The sequence below is a fragment of the Myxine glutinosa genome, chromosome 6 (genome assembly GCF_964187855.1).
Source record: "Myxine glutinosa chromosome 6, kmMyxGlut1.1, whole genome shotgun sequence".
Taxonomy (NCBI): domain Eukaryota; kingdom Metazoa; phylum Chordata; class Myxini; order Myxiniformes; family Myxinidae; genus Myxine; species Myxine glutinosa.
The window spans coordinates 155,894,222-155,914,257 of NC_136266.1; the positions used below are offsets into that span (position 1 = coordinate 155,894,222).

General features: G+C 44.3%; 1 protein-coding gene across 1 annotated transcript in view; it reads right to left on the reverse strand.

Moving 5' to 3' along the window:
• Positions 1–20,036, reverse strand: part of SPECC1L (sperm antigen with calponin homology and coiled-coil domains 1 like) — a 128,843-nt gene that overhangs the window by 35,316 nt on the left and 73,491 nt on the right. Inside the window, exons 13-14 of the mRNA XM_068118814.2 lie at positions 17,043–17,214; positions 1,220–1,322 (exon numbers count right to left, since the gene is read on the reverse strand). Coding sequence (XP_067974915.2) covers positions 1,220–1,322; positions 17,043–17,214 — 275 coding nt within the window. The remainder of the gene's footprint in view (positions 1–1,219; positions 1,323–17,042; positions 17,215–20,036) is intronic.

A 20,036-nucleotide genomic window follows, 5' to 3' on the forward strand; every position in this document is an offset into this window, starting at 1 on the left:
CCAAAAAAAAAAAAAAAAAAAAAACTCGTGCCTCAAGCGGCAAAACCATCTTAGAACTGAATCCAGTTACTTCTCAAAAACAACTGGCTTCGAAGAACACAAAAGGCTGACGTGTTGCTGACGTCATACCCATGTCAAACATCACGTCGGCCATTTCTAGTATTAATAATGGGGCTGCTTTTCATTGTTTACATGGAATTTGGTAGAGGTTCACAGTGACTTTTGGGACGCCGTGCCCATTGACAATCTGTACAAGAAATTTCCATGACAGGTAAACAAACAAAGCACTGCCAGGAAGCCATTGTCATCATGTCAAATGCACTGGGAATAGCAACTTACCGATCCTTGGGCCAGAGCTGAAGAGTCAATTCAACACAAGCCTGAAACTTATACATGTGCAAAATATGACTTCACTGTTCAACGACACTTTCAATGACATTTCAATAGCACCTGTTTCAAAAGCAAGCCATTAAAGATTCATGCAAACAATTAAGGAATGACCATCTTTTCTTAAAGCCTGGTGTTGGCTTGACGGTTAAGATGGCTGGCTTTAGATCTTAGGGTCCTGAGTTTTAAACCCTGTCATGGTGTGGAATTAACACATAGTGGGTTGACTCAGCCTGCCATCCTTCCGAGGTCTGCAAAATGAGTACCAGCTTACCAGGATTGGGGATGGGGGGGGGGGGGGGTGGTGTGGGGAAGGGGGAACTGAGTCGGTGGCAGAGCCACCCCCCCCCCCCCCTCCAGGAGATGACGCAGCCAAGAAACCAGCATATGAATGACCACAACATCTTTTTTTTCATTTAGCAGTAAAACCAAGTGTTCAGTGTTTTATTTTGTAGGAAAGAGATCCATTTAGCAGCCAGATTTGTCTAAAAGATTGTGCCACTTCAAACTGTATCTATTCAGAGCCCCAGGCCTATAAACATATTTTGAGTATGACAACAGGTAAATTGCATTAGTTAATGCTATTTAGGGGAGCTAAAACCGTTACAAGATCAGATATAAGCAGTTCAAATGCTATCATGGAAGTTAGGTTTTCATAACGTGGCAGTGAAATGAGAATTGAGTTAATATGAATTGGAAGGAATTGCCTTTCTGATGGGTTTTGTATTCAACAGTGTGTTGTCCAATTTGGCAAGAAAACTTTCACATACTTAATCACGACATTTTCAAGAAAGGGTAAGACAAGTGTATCGGACAGAGCAGCTCGACATACCTGATAACCCTCAGTTTTCTTTTGACACCACTTCAGAAGCGCATTTCGTTTGGAACCTCCAAACTCATGAGATAGGGCCACCAAGGGGTCTTTCCTCTCCTCGCTACAAAGGGGAAAAAACATGCACAAAAAAGGAGGATTTCATGCAGACAAAAACGACTGCAATGATCAAACAACTCGTCATAAGCATTAGCTGTTACAGCAGGTGATTCGAAACTACTGCAGTGTTTTACTTACATGAGATTGGATGAGACACATACATCGACTGCAGTGCTTGCTAATCAAAGATGAAATGAAGAAATGTTATAAGTTGTTAGCATGTCCCACATCCTACAAGTTGAACTCATATTTGAAAATACATGGCCATTTTCAGTGTGCGCTTATGCACACAAACACAAAAAACATGAAAACACACGAAAAAAACACAAACAAAACACAAAAAACATGGAAAACATAAAAAACACAAAAACATACAAAATCCAAACACAAAACCACACAAAACACAAAAAACACAAACAACCCCCCCCCCCAAAAAACAAAAACAAAAACACAACACGACAAACAAAAAGCATACACACACGTTTAACAAGTCAGTGATTAACGCTAGGAACTATTTTTCAAAGCAAAGATGATAGTTGAAAGATAGCAGATAATTCGATACAATACAAAAACATGATCAATTTGTCATCTGAGTGTGAACATGTTGGACGTTGGTTCATACTTGTCTCCTTTCAGTTCATCAGAGCTGAGATTTCTGGACCAGATCCATCTTGTCTTTCAGTTGTCGTTTCATCTCTGTATTGGTGATTGGGTTTCATCCAATCTCCATGTCAAAACCTTACCTTGTTGGTGTGTATTATCAAATTATTGTCCTTGTGAGCTTCTGGCCTATCGCTCCCTCCTCTCCCTCGGCCCCTTTCATCCCCCAAGGTGTCAGCTTGGAGCGTACTCATTCTGTCTCTGATCTGACACATGCTTCGTTTGGCTTTTCCTTATCCAAAGTATTCTCCTTTCACACTCAACTTTCTATTTTATTTCCCCTCTTCACTTCAACAAAAATAATTCTATGTAACTTTAAAAATATCAACTCACTCTGCCTGCTATTGCCTTTCTTTGTTCATCCCTCATGTCATTCATTCTTAATACCTCCAAATTGAACTAACAATACTCCGAATTCAGCTGATTTGTTTTCAGACTTTAAAAGCTAAGTACAATAGAAAGTCAAGAACTGTGAAAGTAGTAAACGCAGGATAAAAGAGAAATCAGATGTGAGATCCAAGTCTGATGCGGCAAGCTTTCTAGCCAAGGCCAGAGAAACTAACACAAATTTGACAAGACAAGAGCAACAAGAAAAGGATAAAACATGAGAAGGTGTAAAAACACAATCAACAACACAGGGAAGAAAGTATAACATAAAGGCAGGACAAATCTGGTACGGGAATCTTAACTTTGATGAGCTTTCGTTATATTTATTAACCAGCAACTACATTTTTCAGTCATAAGAATGACAAGTCAGGAGACGACGATGGTTCACGAGCGAGCGGTATTCAATGACAAAGGACGGACTGTAACCGAAACAGGGCCGGACAGGCCAGGCCCGGAAATGTCAAAACGAAGGTTACTGACCTTGAAATGAGATAGAAAATAATGTATAATCAGTTATGAGGTTAGTTAGCCACACAATACCGAAAATTCGGCGAAAAAATCATGGGAAAAAATAATAATAAATAAATAAATAAACAAATGAAAAAAAAAATCATGAAAAATCGAGCTCCGTGGGGCGAGACACGACATTGGCCGAACCAAATATCGAAATCCCTGTCAGATTCCACCAAACCCCTTGGAGAAGATGTAGCTTGAAGTCGATTACCCCCTAAAAAGACATCTTTTTCGGGCGTGGCTCTGCCCACAATGTGCGCAATACGCCCACTCTAGGCAGGACACAACTAGATCATGATATCAACCTCCCACCCAAGTTTCATCAAGATCGGATGATATCATCGGGTAGTTATGCTGCGGACAGACAGACACACAGACACACAGACAGACGCACACACATGACGAATATAGTGGTCACTTGATAACTCGTGAACCAATCATTTGAGGTATCTAAAAACTAGAACGCAGCCGAGCATATTTTTGCAGCAAAATTAAATTTGAGTCAAAGGGCGTTCTTGGGTGGGGACATTGATTTGCCTGCCTGACAGCATCCTTCACTTGAAAGGTGGAAAAATAGATACAAATGGTTTAAAGTTCACAAAAGTGAAAAGGAATTATTTTTGTATTACATCAGAGAAAACCAAAATCTAAAGAGGAAGCAATGGCAGTGGAAGCTCCCACGATTACGAACAACCAATGGTGTTGTGAGATTCTGAAGATGGATCAATGTTATTGCAAGATAGGATTCCTGTATGCTAATTTGCTTGAAGAGTTTGTTTCACGAGCTTTGGCACTGTTAGAGACTCGGAAAATGAGTGATCAAATTTGTTCAACGAAGCAGAAATTTTTTTCTTGTGGGATTGAGTCATCAACAAAAACGATAGAACATGCTGGCTCAACTGTCCCCAACAAAAACAATCTAAACTAGAACGACACTCCGACATCATGACGTCGATTGCTATGCCTCCACCCACGTTATTACATTATTATAATACTTGTGTCAAGTTTGATTTCAATCCATTTAGCTGTGCCCAAGTTAGCACATTTTAACCTGACATGACTTCTGACCTTTGACTTATTGACCTCAAAATTTAATCAGTTCATGTTTACATCATTATACATACCTTTACCAAGTTTTAATTTAAATCCCTTCAGCTGTTCACAAGTTCTTACATGTTTACCTGACATGACCTCTGACCTTTGATCACAGAACCCCAAAATCTAATCAGTTAATCTTTACATCATTATACACATCTGTACCAAGTTTGAATTAGATCACTTCAGCCATTCTCGAGTTATAGACCTATTACAGACTTTGACCTTTGACCTCTTGACCCCAAATTCTAATCATTTAATATTTACATCATTATACATACCCGTACCAAATTTGAATTGGATCACTTCAGCCATTCTCAAGTTATAGACCTATTACAGACTTTGACCTTTGACCTATGACCCCAGAATCTAATCACTTAATCTTTACAATATCATACATACCTGTACTAAGTTTGAATTAGATCACTTCAGCAGTTCTCAAGTTATAGACCTATTACAGACTTTGACCTTTGACCTCTCAACCCCAAAATCTAACTGGTTCATATTTACATCATTCTACGTCAGTGTACCAAATTTGGCCAGAATCCCATCACTGGTTCACAAGTTATCGCGGTAACAGTATTTTTTACCAAACATGACCTCTGACGTTTGGCCGAGTGATCCCAAAATCGAATCAGTTCATCTTTACCTCATTATACATACCTGTGCCAAGTTTGACCAAGATCCCTTTAGCCGTTCTCAAGTTATAGCGGCAACGAACACTTATCACGGACAAACGGACGGATGGACAACCGGACGGACAACCTGAAAACATAATTCCTCTGGCGACTGTCGGCAGAGGCATAACCAGAACATCACTCAGAGTGCATACCTCTGCCAGGCTGAACAGGCCGGATCTGGATCTTCACCAAAATCTAATCAACTTGTCCTTGTCACACACCCAAGTTAGGTGTCCACCAAGTTTTGTTGTAATCCGTCCATAAATTTTTGAAACATCGTTTTATATATTGTTTTTGGCCCCATCTCTCAATGGTGAAGAATCACCATAAAAGTATAAAAATTTCTCGTATCCGGATCCAAATTTGGATCTTCACAATAATTGAATCATTTAATCATTGCCACACACCCAACCTGTCCACCAAGTTTCATCCAAATTAGGCCGTAACTTTATGACACATCGTGCTCACAGACAACTAAACAGACAGACAGAGGTGAAACCATAACCTCCGTCCACCTTCAGTGATGCAGGTAATTACGAAAAGGGAATATTTTGAGAATTTGAGCTATTTTGACTCGAGGAATTTTTGACTGAAGAAAAATTCCCTTTGGCAAAGTACATGCCAGGGTAAGAGTAGATATATTGCCAAGTGCATATCTGGGTTTTGAAAGTGTGGACGCGTGCCCAGACCACTGTAAAGGCTCTATCAAATCATCTCCGTCGTCTCATTTAAAAGAAATTAATGAAGACACGTTGTCACAATTTCCTGTCATCGACATCTCGAACGCAACAATGGATTTAGTCTTGAAGGTGTTTTGACACTCCTTTTTGCAAATATATAGTTGAGGAAGAGCTAGAACACGGTGGAAAGTGTGCAAACGCACCAACAGAACTCGAGGCAGAGTGACTCAGAAAAAAGGAACTCAGAAAGAAAATCTACTTGTATCGATCTGAACAGTTTGGTATTTGTGTATCATTAAAATGTCAATTTTATTAATTCACAGTGATTGGGAACTATTGTTTTTTACAAAGTAAAACAGCTTACTATGTGTCAAAGAATCTAAGAGTTTGTAAAATTCAGTTTAATTAATTTGTTTTTGTTTATCTCTATAAAATAGCTGGTATGAAAAATATAGTACTCTATATACTTCTTATACTCTATATACTATATACTTCTTACAGGCTTCCGCTTCCGGTCCGCTCGAGCAAGGACACTTGCTTCGATCTCTCCACAGCATCGAAGTCTTTTCCAAGGGTGTGGTGCTGACCGGGCCGCCGTGGTGCTGACCGGGCAAACGTGGTGTGGTGCTGACCGGGCAACCGTGGTGCTGACCGGGCAAACGTGGTGTGGTGCTGACCGGGCCGCCGTGGTGCTGACCGGGCCGCCGTGGTGCTGACCGAGAAAACGTGGTGCTGACCGAGAAAACGTGGTGCTGACCGGGCAAACGTGGTGTGGTGCTGACCGGGCCGCCGTGGTGCTGACCGGGCAAACGTGGTGTGGTGCTGACCGGGCAAACGTGGTGCTGACCGGGCAAACGCGGCGTGGTGCTGATGGGGCCCCCGCAGCCGTGATTCCCCCCCACACTCCCCCCAGAATTTCCATGTTTTAAACGTTTCCCAGTGTGTACCGTGGATTTAGAATAGGTACACCGTATCCCTGCGTGTCGTAAGAGACGACTAAGAGGGTTGGCGTCAGGAAGGGCATCCGGCCATAAAAAAAAATTGCCTCAAAAAGAGAACCATGACAATTACAACTACATATGGGCAAGGTACAGCCCGAAGTGGAGATCGGTTTCTGAGGTTTGGGACGTGGAATGTAGGGACAATGACAGGGAGATCAGGAGAAGTGGTGGAAGTATTGGTCAGAAGAAGAGTGGACATATGTTGTGTGCAAGAGACGAGATGGAAGGGAAGTGGTGTGAGAATGGTGAAGGGTAGGCAGGGACAGAAATACAAGTTTGTGTGGCAAGGTTGCCTGGAGGGCGTGAATGGTGTTGGTGTCCTGTTTTCTGAGGAATTTGTAGACAGTGTGGTGAGTGTGACTAGAGTGAGTGATAGGTTGATGATGGTGAAAATGATGATTGGAAAGCTCTTGGTGAACGTCATCTCGGGATATGCTCCGCAGGTTGGTCGAAGCGATGAAGAGAAGGACAAGTTCTGGTGTGCGATAGAGAAGCTGATGGAAAACGTGAAAGATGAGGAAGTTGTTGTGGTAGGAGGAGACCTAAATGGACATGTGGGAAGGAGTATGGATGGTTTTGAGGGAGTTCATGGGGGTTACGGATATGGCGAGAGAAATGGAGAAGGTGAAAGGATTTTGGAGTTTGCTGATGGAGCTGATTTGTTGATTTGTAATACTCAGTTCCAGAAAGAGGATAATAAGCTTGTTCCATACACGTCAGGTGGGTTCGACGACAACCGTTGACTACCTGATGGTGTGCAGGCGAGATAGGGGGCACCTCCGGGACACAAAGGTGATCCTGGGGGAGGAGGCTGTTTCACAGCACCACTTGGTTGTCTGCGACATAAGGGTGAAAGGTGCGAGGAGAGCTCGGCGGGGGGAAGTACCAACCGAGAATGAAGGTGTGGAGGTTGAAAGAGGTGACAGTAAGGGAGGCATTAAAAGAGAGGCTGAGTAGGGTAGAGGATGATGTGGTTGAGCTTGAAAGTGGTTGGATGTCAATGAAAGCTAGTCTGTTGGGAGCCGTTGGTGAGGTATGTGGATGGACAAAAGGACCACCGAGGCACTCGGAAACATGGTGGTGGGATGATGAAGTTGGAAAGAAGATTGACGAGAAGAGGAAGAAGTTCAAGGAGTGGCAGAAGGTGAAGGGTACGGGGGCAGAAAAGGAAGAGCATGAAAGTTATAAGGCAGCCAAGAAGGCTGCAAAGAAAGAGGCAGCAAAGGCGCAGGAGGCATGTAGGAAAATGTTCGGAGAACGCTTGGATTTGGAAGAGGGTCAGAGAGCGGTATTCAGGATTGCAAAGCAGATAGCGAAAGAGAGGTGTGATGTGATGGGGGTGAGTTGCTTGAAGGATGAAGTGGGATAAATCGTTGTGGACCCAGATGGAATTAAAGGAAGATGGAAAAGATATATGGAAATGCTGTTGAATACAGAGAATGAATGGGATGGCAACATAGAGAGTAACCAAGTTTTAGGACCGGCAGAGAAGATAACTGAGAAGGAAGTTGAGGAAGCGATAAAAGCAATGAAGAGTAGAAAAGCAGGACGGCCGACGGGAGTTGTGGGAGATATGTTGAAGGCAGCAGGAAGTTGGGGTGTGAAGAGAATGACAGAGATCTGTAATCTGGCGGTGAAAGAAGGCCACATTCCAGTGGTTTGGGAACTGAGTACCCTCATCCCTCTATACAAGGGGAAAGGTGACTCTCTAAGAGTGTGGCTCGTACCGAGCGATAAAGTTATTGGAGCATGGAATGAAGGTATTGGAAAGGGTGTTGGAGAGGAGGATAAGGAAGAAAGTAAAGATCGACGAAATGCAGTTTGGATTAATGCCAGGAAGAGGAACGAAAGACGCGCTTTTTATTGTGAGGCAGTTGCAGGAGAAGTACGTGAAGAAGAGGAAGAAGTTGTTTCTTGGGTTTGTTGATCTGGAGAAAGCATTCGCTAGGGTTCCACGCAAAGTATTGACATGGGCAATGAGGAAGTTAGGAGTGGAGGAATGGTTGATCAGAGTAGTGATGGCAATGTACAAAAGAGCGCGCTCAGCTGTAAGGACGAAGGACGGGAACAGTGGTGAGTTTGAGGTGAAGGTGGGAGTGCATCAGGGGTCGGTACTAAGTCCACTACTATTTGTAGCTGTGATGGCGGTGCTGGCTCAGAACGTAAAGGAGGGTTTACCGTGGGAGTTGTTGTATGCAGATGATCTGGTGTTGATTGCGGAAAGTATGGATGGACTGAAGGAAAAGTTGAACAGGGTGGAAGGAATGTATGGAGACAAAAGGTCTGAAGGTGAATATCGGAAAGACGAAGGTGATGGCAAGTGGTAAAGCATGTGGTGAGGTGGAAAGAACTGGGAAGTGGCCCTGTGCTGTGTGCAGGAAGGGTGTCAGAGTGAACTCCATTCAATGTACAATGTGCGCTGAGTGGGTTCATCAAAAATGTAGTGGTCTGAGAGGGTCATTAACCAGTGTGGCAGCTACATTCAAATGTAAGGTGTGCACAGAGGGAGCTGCACATGGAGGAAATGTTGAGTTGGATCTTGGAGACGGCGTGAAGCTGGAAGGTGCGAAAACATTTTGCTACCTCGGAGACATACTGAATGGAGAAGGTGGATCAGACTCGGCAACGGTTGCTAGAGTGAGATGTGCATGGAAGAAGTTTCGGGAACTGAGTGGCGTGCTGATGAGGAGGGGAGTGTCGTTGAAGCTGAAGGGAAAGGTGTATGCTGCATGTGTGAGAAGTGTTATGATTTATGGGAGCGAGACATGGGTAATGAACGTCGAGCAGCAACGAAGGTTGGAAAGGGTGGAAATGCGAATGGTTCGATGGATGTGCGGAGTATCGTTGAGAGAGAGGAAGACAAATTATGAATTGCGAAAAATGATGGGAATAGAGCCTGTGATTGATGCTGTGAAGAGGAACAGGTTGAGATGGTTTGGTCATGTGTTGAGGAAGGATGAAAGTGACTGGTTGAGAAAAGTGATGGAAATGAATGTTGAAGGAAGTAGAGGACGTGGAAGACCGAGAAAGACTTGGCTAAAGATGGTGGAAGAAGAAATGCGGGCAAGGGGGTTCCACGAGGAGAGATGCAGAAAATAGGGCAAGACGGAGAAGATTGTCATGGGGACCGCAAGGCTAACCCCTGCTCTAGCAGGGAAAATGGCCTTAAAATGCATGTTGTTGTGTTTTGTCTCTACTTCTTACAGAGAACAATCTATAAAAGGCCTTTTTAAGCAGGGGAATAAAACAGTTTGGTAAAGTTAAAATGGGGTTCAGGCAACTTCGTTTTTCTCATACTTGCACAGTAGGCAAATGGAAAGCAAATAAAAAGTTACCATCGAGCCCTGTGGTACAACCATGTCAGTTGATTTAACAACGACCTGTCTTCAATCATAAAATCATTGGTCAGAAGAATTCATAACAGCTTTGATAACAACAAAAATGAACTAGAACTGCAAGCAGTGATAGGCTTTCAGGCAAAATGGCCACCATACCACGTGATTGATGACGTCATCAATTGCAATAAATTTTCCTCATGGGTAGTCGATCATATCTGTTAATTTTGGTTTGAATTGGTTAAGTGGTTCTGGAGATATAGATTTTCAATATTTTTCCTTAAATCCAAGATGGCTGCCACACCATGTGACTGATGATGTCATCATTTGCAAATAAAATTGCTCGTTTAATCAATTATATGTGTGAAGTTTTGGATTGATCTGTTGAGTGGTTATGGAGATATGGATTTTCAAAGGTTTTTTTCCTTAAATCTAAGATGGCCGCCATACCATGTGACTGATGATGTCATAGTTCAGAAAAGTTTTTCCTCTTGGGGAGTTGATCATACATATGAAATTTCGTATTTATCCATTCAGCAGTTCTGGAGAAAAAGATGTTTGGAGGTTTTCCTTAAATCCAATATGGCCACCATATGACGTGACTAATGACGTCATAGTTTACAAATATTTTTCCCACATAAGTACTTGATCATATGTATGACATTTCACATGGATCCGTCAAGTGGTACTCCGGAATAGCTTATTGAATTTTTTGCTCAAGTTCAAGATGGCGGACAAACCACATGACTAATGATGTCATAGTTTGCAAATATTTTTCCCCCTTTGGTATGTAAACATAGGTTTCAAGTTTCGTATCGATCTGATAAGCGATTTCACAGAAGTGGATTTTAAAGTTGTATTTTGAAATCCAATATGGCCACCAAACCATGTGCCCGCTGACGGGTTTTTTATCGCAAACTTTTATCCCCATGGTTAGGCGGTCATATTTGTAAAATTTAGCATTGATCCATTCAGCGGTTCTGGAGATGTTTGACGTTTATGACATCACAGGCAATGGAAGCCAATGTAAGTCAAAATTGCAAAAACAAAATTCATGATGCACTAAGTTACATTGATATCTATAATGTGTTAAAGTTTCGTAAAGCTAGCGATAACTATTTTCTTGGATTCGTCTCCACAAAATATGTGAGAATAATAATAATCCTTACAAGAACAAATAGGCTTCCAGTGAGAATCTCACCAAAGTCTAATAATAATAATACACGGCCTGAAGTAAGACCTCGACATCATTCAGGCTCAAGCTAGCAAATGGCAAATTTGTGTTTACAATGAAAACTCCAACAACGGAGATCGCAGGCAGATGCCATGACTATTATCTTGGTAAAATAAATCAAATTCAACATCGACGGTATCCCAGTATCCACCTCCCCTCACATCCGGAATCTTGGCGTCATCTTTGACCAAACCCTTTCCTTCGACAAATACACTAAACAGATCACAAAGTCAGCCTTCTTTCACCTGAAAAACATTGCCCGTCTCCGCTCATCCCTCTCCTCCACGGCTGCAGAAACCCTCATCCACGCCTTCATCACCTCCCGTCTGGACTACTGCAATAGCCTCCTCTATGGTTCACCCTCAAAAATCACCAATAAACTCCAATACATTCAGAACTCCGCTGCCCGTCTACTCACCCATTCCCGGACCCGTGACCACATCACCCCCGTCCTTTACAAGCTTCACTGGCTCCCCATCCCCCAGAGAATCCAGTACAAAATCCTCCTCTTGACATACAAAGCCCTCCATAACCTGGCCCCATCCTACCTGGCTGACCTCCTCTCCAGACACACTCCCACCCGCAACCTCCGCTCTGCTGGTACAAACCTCCTGACCCCCTCCATCCGGACCAAATTCAGATCCTGGGGGGACAGGGCCTTCTCCATCGCTGCGCCCACCCTCTGGAACTCACTACCTCACACCATCAGAGACTCCTCCTCACTCACCACATTCAAAACATCACTAAAGACCCACCTGTTCAACACTGCATTCAACATTCAACCCACAGCATTTAACCCCTGACTATCTCTTCTCCTTCTCCCTCCTTTTGCTTTAAATATTTCCCTATTGATTCTTGTCTTTTTTGAAATTGTTGTTTTCATGTATTGTTATGCATTATGTTTGCCACTCTGTCAAAGCGCCTTTGGGCTTCTGGAAAAGCGCTATACAAAATAAATGAATTATTATTATTATTATTAAATCAAACATTCCTCAAAATAGGATTCCATAGCAGGTTATATGCAAAATAAATTGGTTTGCCATTTGCCAAATATCGCAAGTGTTACGGATTCGGCCCGAATGATTGTTGTTATGATTATTGTTGTTGGTTCGAAGTATTCTGGTGATTGTGGTTGAAGGGAAAGGGTTATCATAGTTAAAAGATTTAAAAGCGCTCCTGGTAAAATGTGGCCGGAAATCCGGATCGTGACCGGAAGAGGTGGAGCGAGGAAAAAGAGGCGGTAGGAGATCGTGGAGAGGCGTGTTTTTTTTTTAGCTCCGGACCGAGCGGTCGACGTACAGTGCGAGTGAACTTTGCGTCCTTGAAGGGAAGTTCGGGCGATAAGAGATATCGCCGGAGTGCGTGGAGCCTGAGTCGTCGAGTATTCTCATTGAGGTTCCGGAGGATCCTGGCCTCAAAGCCCGGGTTGGAGTGAAAGCCGTCCACCATCTTCGCCACACGAGCAACCTGCAGTGAACCGGGTTTGGTCGTGTCGGCTGGGCATTATTCCCCGGTGGTTTGCCGGGGACGGCTGTGCCAGAAAGGGCACGTGAGAATTATACGGAGGCTCGCGGATTGAACCGCAACATGTACGTCGGAGCGCGTCTTTGTGAGGTTCCTTTCCACCGCTGTGTTGCTGGGTGCTGAGCAACGTGACCTCGAGGTCGTCTCGCTCGCCTCCGCCTCTATTGACTTTGATCGGGCCTTGACTCCCCGATCGCGGGAGCGCACATAGACATTGGGACTTCGCCTTGGAGGGGTGCAGAGACATTGGGGAGGTGCCGGGAGTTTGGGGTTAAGGGGCTTGATAAGGATATCATCGTAAGATATGAAAGTAGGGGTGATTGCCCCCATTGTTGTATGGCTCTTTGTGTGTGATTTATAATATATTATTGTTTGTTTATAACCTGGTGTGGTTGCATTATTGATTTGACTGTTTTATTTGCTGGTTCCATTGAGGGTTTCATTATTTGCTGGATCCCAACCAAGGATAACACATCTTTCTGCCGGGGACCCTCTCGGGGGTTTCGGAGGTCGACCGAGACCAGAGGTAAGGGGGGGGACCCCGTAACAGAAATTGGGGGCTCGTCCAATTGATATTAGTAGGCTCGCAATTGGGTCTGCGTCCGGGATATAAAAATTCCTAAATTTAGTCCGGGAAAGAATTCCCTAACATTCCCAGAATTCCCAAATTTGGAACTTTTTCCAACATTCCGAAATTTTTTCCAAAAACAAACAAACAAAAAAAATAATTTGTTTTTGTTTGTTAAAAATTTGTGTGAAGGTTAACAGGTGTTACCAGGAGTTACCAGGAGTCACTATGGAGTTTGACGCAGAGAAGTTTACAGTGGCCCCTAGTGAAGCACAGTTCAGAGCGTTAGTAAAATCGGACCTCTGGAAATTGGCCAAACATTTTAGCTTGGAGGTCCTAACTAATATGAAGAAGGCAGAGTTGCAGACAGTGGTGATACAATCTATGGTGGGATTAGAAGCATGGGAAGAGGTAGCCTGGGATTGGTTACCAGAAGAGCAAGAAAATGTGGAGCTCCGGAAACTGGAGATGCAATTACAGAGCCAGGAAAGGGAAAAAGCACAGGAACGAGAACTCCAGGAAAGGTTAGAAGAGAAAAAAAAAAACAGAGGAAAGGAGAGTGGAAAGAGAACTCCAGGAAAGGTTAAAAGTACAGGAAAGAGAACTCCAGGAAAGGTTAAAAGTACAGGAAAGAGAACTCCAGGAAAGGTTAGAAGAGAAAAAAGCAGAGGAAAGGAGAGCTGCAAGAGAACTCGAAGCAGAGGAGAGAAGAGCCGAAAGGGAGTTAAAGGACCGTGAATTGGCGCGTCAGCAGGAAATTAAAGTCAAGGAGCTGGAGTTAATGAGAGAACGGGGAGAGGTACCATCCCTGCTGACTGGTTCGACACCTAGTCAGAACACCTGGGATGTTGGCAGACATGTGAGGCTGGTCCCACCCTTCAATGAAAAGGAGGTAGCCAAGTTTTTTCCACACTTTGAGAAAGTGGCTCGACAGTTAAACTGGCCTGAGGAGCACTGGTCCATGCTAGTGCAAAGTGTTCTGGTGGGTAAAGCTCAGGAGATTTATTCGGCTTTACCGATTGACCAATGTGCAGATTACGAGGTATTGAAGAAACACATTCTCAAAGCTTATGAATTGGTCCCGGAAGCTTACCGGCAAAAATTCCGGAATGCCAGGAGGAGGGAGAGTGAGACCCATGTGGAATTTGCCAGAGTGAAGGAAACCATGTTTGATAGGTGGTGTGATTCAAAAGGAGTTGGGAAAGACTTCGAACTATTGCGACAATTGATCCTGGTGGAGGAATTCCAACAGTGTGTCCACGAGGACATTAAAGTTCATCTGGAGGAAAGGAAAGTACCAAAGCTGTATGAGGCAGCCACCATGGCAGATGACTATGCCTTAACACACAGGATGGGGTTCCACAAACCGAACTTCTCGCCCAGACCTAGCCAGGGGAGCTATGGTACATCAGGGGCGGAGAATGAAAATCCATGGGGGCGGCCTCGGGATGAAAATGAGGTCCACTTTGACACCACGACTTCTAGAAATCAGAAGACTGCGGTTGCAAGACAGACCTATCGTCCGGGGGACTGGAGGCAGACCGCCGCCCCCATACCTTGGCAGACCACGAGGTTCTCCTCCGGGCCTACTTGCACTTTTTGCCATAAACCTGGACACTGGATGCCCAACTGTTATGCTCTGGGAAAGGAAAATCATGAGCGGAGTTCGACTAGTACGACTCCAAATGCGATGGCCATTGTGAGAAATCGCCCTCAAAAGGGTTATCAACCATTTATTTCCGAGGGGTTTGTGTCACTGGATGGAGCCTCGACTAACCGGAGACCGGTTAGGATATTGAGGGACACAGGAGCACATCAATCTTTAATGCTTGAAGGCATCTTGCCATGGTCCGAGGAGACGGCAACTGGGGATAGTGTTCGTTTACAGGGGATTGGTGGCTGTGTTAGTGCTCCACTTCATGTCATCCATTTGGACTCCGATTTGGTGTCAGGACCGGTCACCGTTGGTTTACAAGCCACGCTTCCTGTAGAGGGAGTATCGGTTGTTATCGGGAATGATTTGGCCGGTGGTCAAGTTTATGGTAACCCGATGGTTGTTAAAAAGCCCAGTAGGGAAAATAACAACACACCAGTTAGGGATGGCGACAAGTTTAGCAAGTTATTTGTAGGTGGACTGAACTTCAAAACACAGGAAGATGTTTTGGAGTCTGCCTTCAGCAACTATGGACCGCTTTTGGAAGTGCGGCTGATAAAAGACAGGGAGACACGAAAGTCAAGAGGGTTTGGCTTTGTCACGTTTGAAAACTCAAAGGACGCCAGAGAGGCAGAAAAGGATCTGAATAGCAAGGAGTTGGAGGGTCGGACCATCACAGTAGGGAAGGCATTTCCTCGGGGTCGAGGGCGCTACAGAGGAGGACCACGGAGTAGTAGTGGTGGTGGCCGCAAGCGATATTATTATGGAGGCTTCCAGAGTTATGACAGCTCCCGAAGGAAGGATTATCAGAGCAGTGGCCGAGAAGGAGACCGCCAGTCAGGTGACTACTGTGACAAGTGGTCCCACTGTAATTATTCGGAGCCCGGAAAAGTTGAAGCACTGAATGCTGCGGAGCCGCCGAGCCAAGATTCCTACACGGACTAACCGTGAACGCCACGTTGGTTTGCCGGGGACGGCTGTGCCAGAAAGGGCACGAGAGAATTATACGGAGGCTCGCGGATTGAACCGCAATGTGTACGTCGGAGCGCATCTTTGTGAGGTTCCTTTCCACCGCTGTGTTGCTGGGTGCTGAACAACGTGACCTCGGGGTCGTCTCGCTCGCCTACGCCTCAATTGACTTTGATCGGGCCTTGGACTCCCCGATCGCGGAAGCGCACAGAGACATTGGGACTTCGCCTTGGAGGGGTGCAGAGACATTGGGGAGGTGCCGTGAGTTTGGGGTTAAGGGGCTTGATAAGGATATCATCGTAAGATATGAAAGTAGGGGTGATTGCCCCCATTGTTGTATGGCTCTTTGTGTGTGATTTATAATATATTATTGTTTGTTTATAAACCCTGGTGTTGGGCTAGCGGCTAGGGTGCCAGCTTAGGATCCAAGGATCCTGGGTTCGAATCCCGGTCGATCGCTGAATTAACGCCAGGGGGGTTGACTCAGCCTGTCATCCTTCCGAGGTCGGCAAATTGAGTACCAGTACACTGGTAATTCCCTGTTTATCGTAAAAAGGCGACAAACAGGGTTGGCGGCAGGAAGGGCATCCGGCCATAAAACATTGCTTCAAAAAGGGGACCAAAAAACAACAACAACCACAGTCCCCGAAAAGGCCAACCCCCGCGAATGACCTCTAAACGGTGGTTATTGTTTGTTTATAACCTGGTGTGGTTGCATTATTGATTTGACTGTTTCATTTGCTGGTTCCATTGAGGGTTTCATTATTTGCTGGATTGCAACCAAAGATAACACATCTTTTTACCGGGGACCCTCTCGGGGTTCGGAGGTCTACAGAGACCAGAGGTAAGGGGGGGACCCCGTAACACAAGGATGAAGCGGGAGGAGGAGGAAGAAGAGAAAAATAATAAATAAATATACCTTTAACCCTATAAAACAGGTGTTATTGCTGCAGTATTCACACAACATACGCTTCGTGAAAATCTTAGATGTGCAAGATTGGCAGCATGGCCGTACATCCTCTTTCAGTCTCCTTTCCTCTGACCACTTCCCAACCACATTTCAATTATTTCCCCACTATTGGCTGCGATGTGTTTCCCCTCACACCTTTTTCATTTATACTCATAACAACCTCCTTTTTTCTTCAGTTTTCTTAAGTTAGGCACACCCTACCCCTTTCATATGAACACAGAATAAATATGTGGCACGTTCCTCATTTTCCAAATGAATTTAACCCAAATTAAATAACCAATTGCCTCTTTCTCCTGGAAAGGGACAAATAACGGTAGTACTCGATAACAGCGCTTGCTACAGCTTATTTTGGGACATGGTTCATGCGACTTTATAAAAGCAGGGCATGTTATAACTTTTCATTGAAGTTGTGTACCCAAGGAAGTGGAACCAAACAAAAAATGCTTCATTTTACCTCAATCGGCTACGAGGTGTGGGGCTCACTGAGAGTGTGGCAGAGGCTCCAGTAAGGGACAGCTTTGGGGAAATAGTAGTGTTGGTGAGATTATTAGTGCCACTGCCGGACTGGCCCACATCAGAAATATTGCAGTCACGACTGCCATCTTCAGTCGATCGACGGAGAACCCCTGAGGGAACAAAGCAACCAAGACCATCTTCTTTCAAACTTGAAATTGTAGAAAGGCATGGCAAGCAATGTTTTGGTACAAAGTTAAAAACAAAGGCAAACTTAAGCAACAACACTAAACACCAACAACAACAACGGAGTGTGCTGCAGTGGATGTTATGGACATAGACCTTCAGAAAGCATTTGATAAGGTATCACATAGGATGTTAGTTAAGGTTACAACTTGGAGTCATTAAAATAGCAAAATGGAATGAGAACTGGATTTGGAACAAGAAGCAAAGAGTAACACCTTAAGAGCATGATATAAGAAAATATTTGAAAATTACACGCTAAAAATTATTTGGATAAAAAAAAATTCATCGCAAATAACAGGTTCCATTGGCTTCAAAGACAAATAACAACTCGATGTTTGCAGTTTAATGTAGTTTTCATCGTCAAAAGTAAAAAGTAAAATAGGAATAGTAGAGCGGGAAAAGAAAACACCGCATATGAAAGACGTTACCGCACACAGTGGATATTTCCTTATTCTCACTCTTTGTTAGAGTTTTTTAAACCAACAAGAATCATGCTACCAACAAGGGCTGACATCTACTTTGAAAAGGTAATCAGAGGATAGATATTTAGCCTGTGCGGTAATTGGTACCATGTGCGTTATTTTGTTACGCCACTTTAATCGGGTTGTCATGTGCACACGCATTCATGAAAAGGTTTATCATGACAATTTTCCACATAGAAGGAAGGGGTCTATCCATGTTGTTTCTAATAGGTCTACCACAAGCTGAACGCTCTTTTCGTCTTTCTTCATCCTCTCTGAGATAATACCTACTGACAGCACCAGTTTTGAGACTAAAGCCTTTGGCACCTCCTGCAGTCTGTGTCTTTATTTACTGTCTCCAATAGTTTGGTCAACAGGAATTCGTCCAAAGGTGCTTGATTTTCCAAGCTGAACGGACATACCTCCATTCTTTAGGTGCTGAAATATTTCTGGATACTCCGTCTGCAAGTTCGGCATCTGCATGTACTACACTGATAGATATTTTGCATAATTTAGCCACTTGTAATAACCAAGACACCATGGTATCATAGCTCATATCATGGTCAAGTGAAGAAGAAAGTTGCCCTCTCTTGAAGCTCCAATCAGTCCAAGAGACTGTCAACCATGTCGATGTAACTCGTCCAAAATCCTGAAAGTTCTCCACGTTGGTGCCTCAGGACATCTAAGTACATGTTAAGCATTTGGAAGGTACAAACACAAGATCTGTTGCCAAGTATATCCTCAAGCTGTTCTTGCGTGGAGAGGGTTCTGGATGGGAGGATAAGGAAGAATGTGGAGGAGATCGGTGAAGAGCAGCAGGAGATTTAGAAAGGGTAAGGGAATGGCAGGTGGGATGTTCACCCTGAGACAGCTGGGGGAGAAGAGGTTGGTGGTGCAAAGTGAAATTGCATTGGGATTTGTGGATCTGGAGAAGGCCTATGATACTGTCCTGAGAGATGGTAATGGCAACACTGAGATGGATGGGAGTGCCAGAGTCAGAAGTGAGGTTGGTGGAAGGGATGTACAAGGGAACGAAGGGAAGAGTTTTGGTTGGTCCTGGGATGTCAGAGGAGTTCAGTGTGAACATCGGTTTGAGGCAGGGAAGCGCTCTCAGCCCACTCCTGTTTATCATGGTGATGGCGCTGGTAAGAAGGAAGGTAAACATGAAAGACATTGTGGGGGAGGATATGGTATGCAGATGACCTGGTTGTGGTGCAGAATGGGCAGGAGATGCAAGAAGTACTGGGGGAGTGGAAGAGGGAATTTAAGAAACATAGGCTGAAAATGAACATGGAGAAGACAGAGGTGATGTGGGTCAGGCAGCAAAGAAAATAAATGAATATCATGGGAAGAGGATCAGACAAGGAAATAGATTTGAGTATCTGGAGGGAACAGTGAGTGGGCATGGTAAGTCAGAGCCAGAGATGTGGAGGAGGATTCAGGTGGGTGTGAATGTGTGGAGGAGGGTGGAGGGTGTAATGGCAGACAGAAAGATTTCGAGGAGATTTCATGGGAAATTTCATGGGAAATTTCTGATGTTGTGCGTAACGCTGACCTACCTTTACGGTCTGGAGACAGTGGCACTGCAGGTTTGCGAGAACAACTTGGTCAGGAGGATTGCGGGAGTGAAGAGGGTGGATAGAAGAAGAATAGATGAAGTTGGGGAGGAGATTGGTGTGCAGATGTGCTAGATGGGGGAGATTGGTGAAATGTTGGCTGAGATGGACTGAACATTTGGTGCGCATGGGGGAAGAGAGAATGCCAAAGAGAACTGATAGGTTGAGGGAACAAGGTAGGAGGAAAAGAGGTAGACCACGGTTGAGATGGGAGGATTGTGTGAAGAGGGATATCAGTAAGGTGGTGGTGGTTGGAGGGTGGAGAGAGTTGGCTGAGCACAGAGGGGAGTGGAGTATTGTGTTCAAGACAGGGCAAGAGCTTGGTGCGATTGGACCTCACCCTTTGTAAAAGGAAAAGGAGGAGAAGAACAAAAAAAGGACTGCAAGAGGAACAAAGAAATCGGTGTTCAAAGAAATAAGACCGCCATGTACAAAAGTTTTTTCAACATTTTGATGTTCCAAGATTCCTCCTCATTCTACAACAACATAAAACACCACATAAGGACCACACTGATGACATGCAAGGCTCAACATATCCTAGCGACTTGATGAAATCTTTTGTCATGTCATGGAGGTTCAATGTCATGAAATTGTCACACCTGCTCCATCCAACAATCCATTGCAGGGTTCCCTTTCCTAAAGAGGTGGTTGTTTTTTGACACTCTGCCCGAT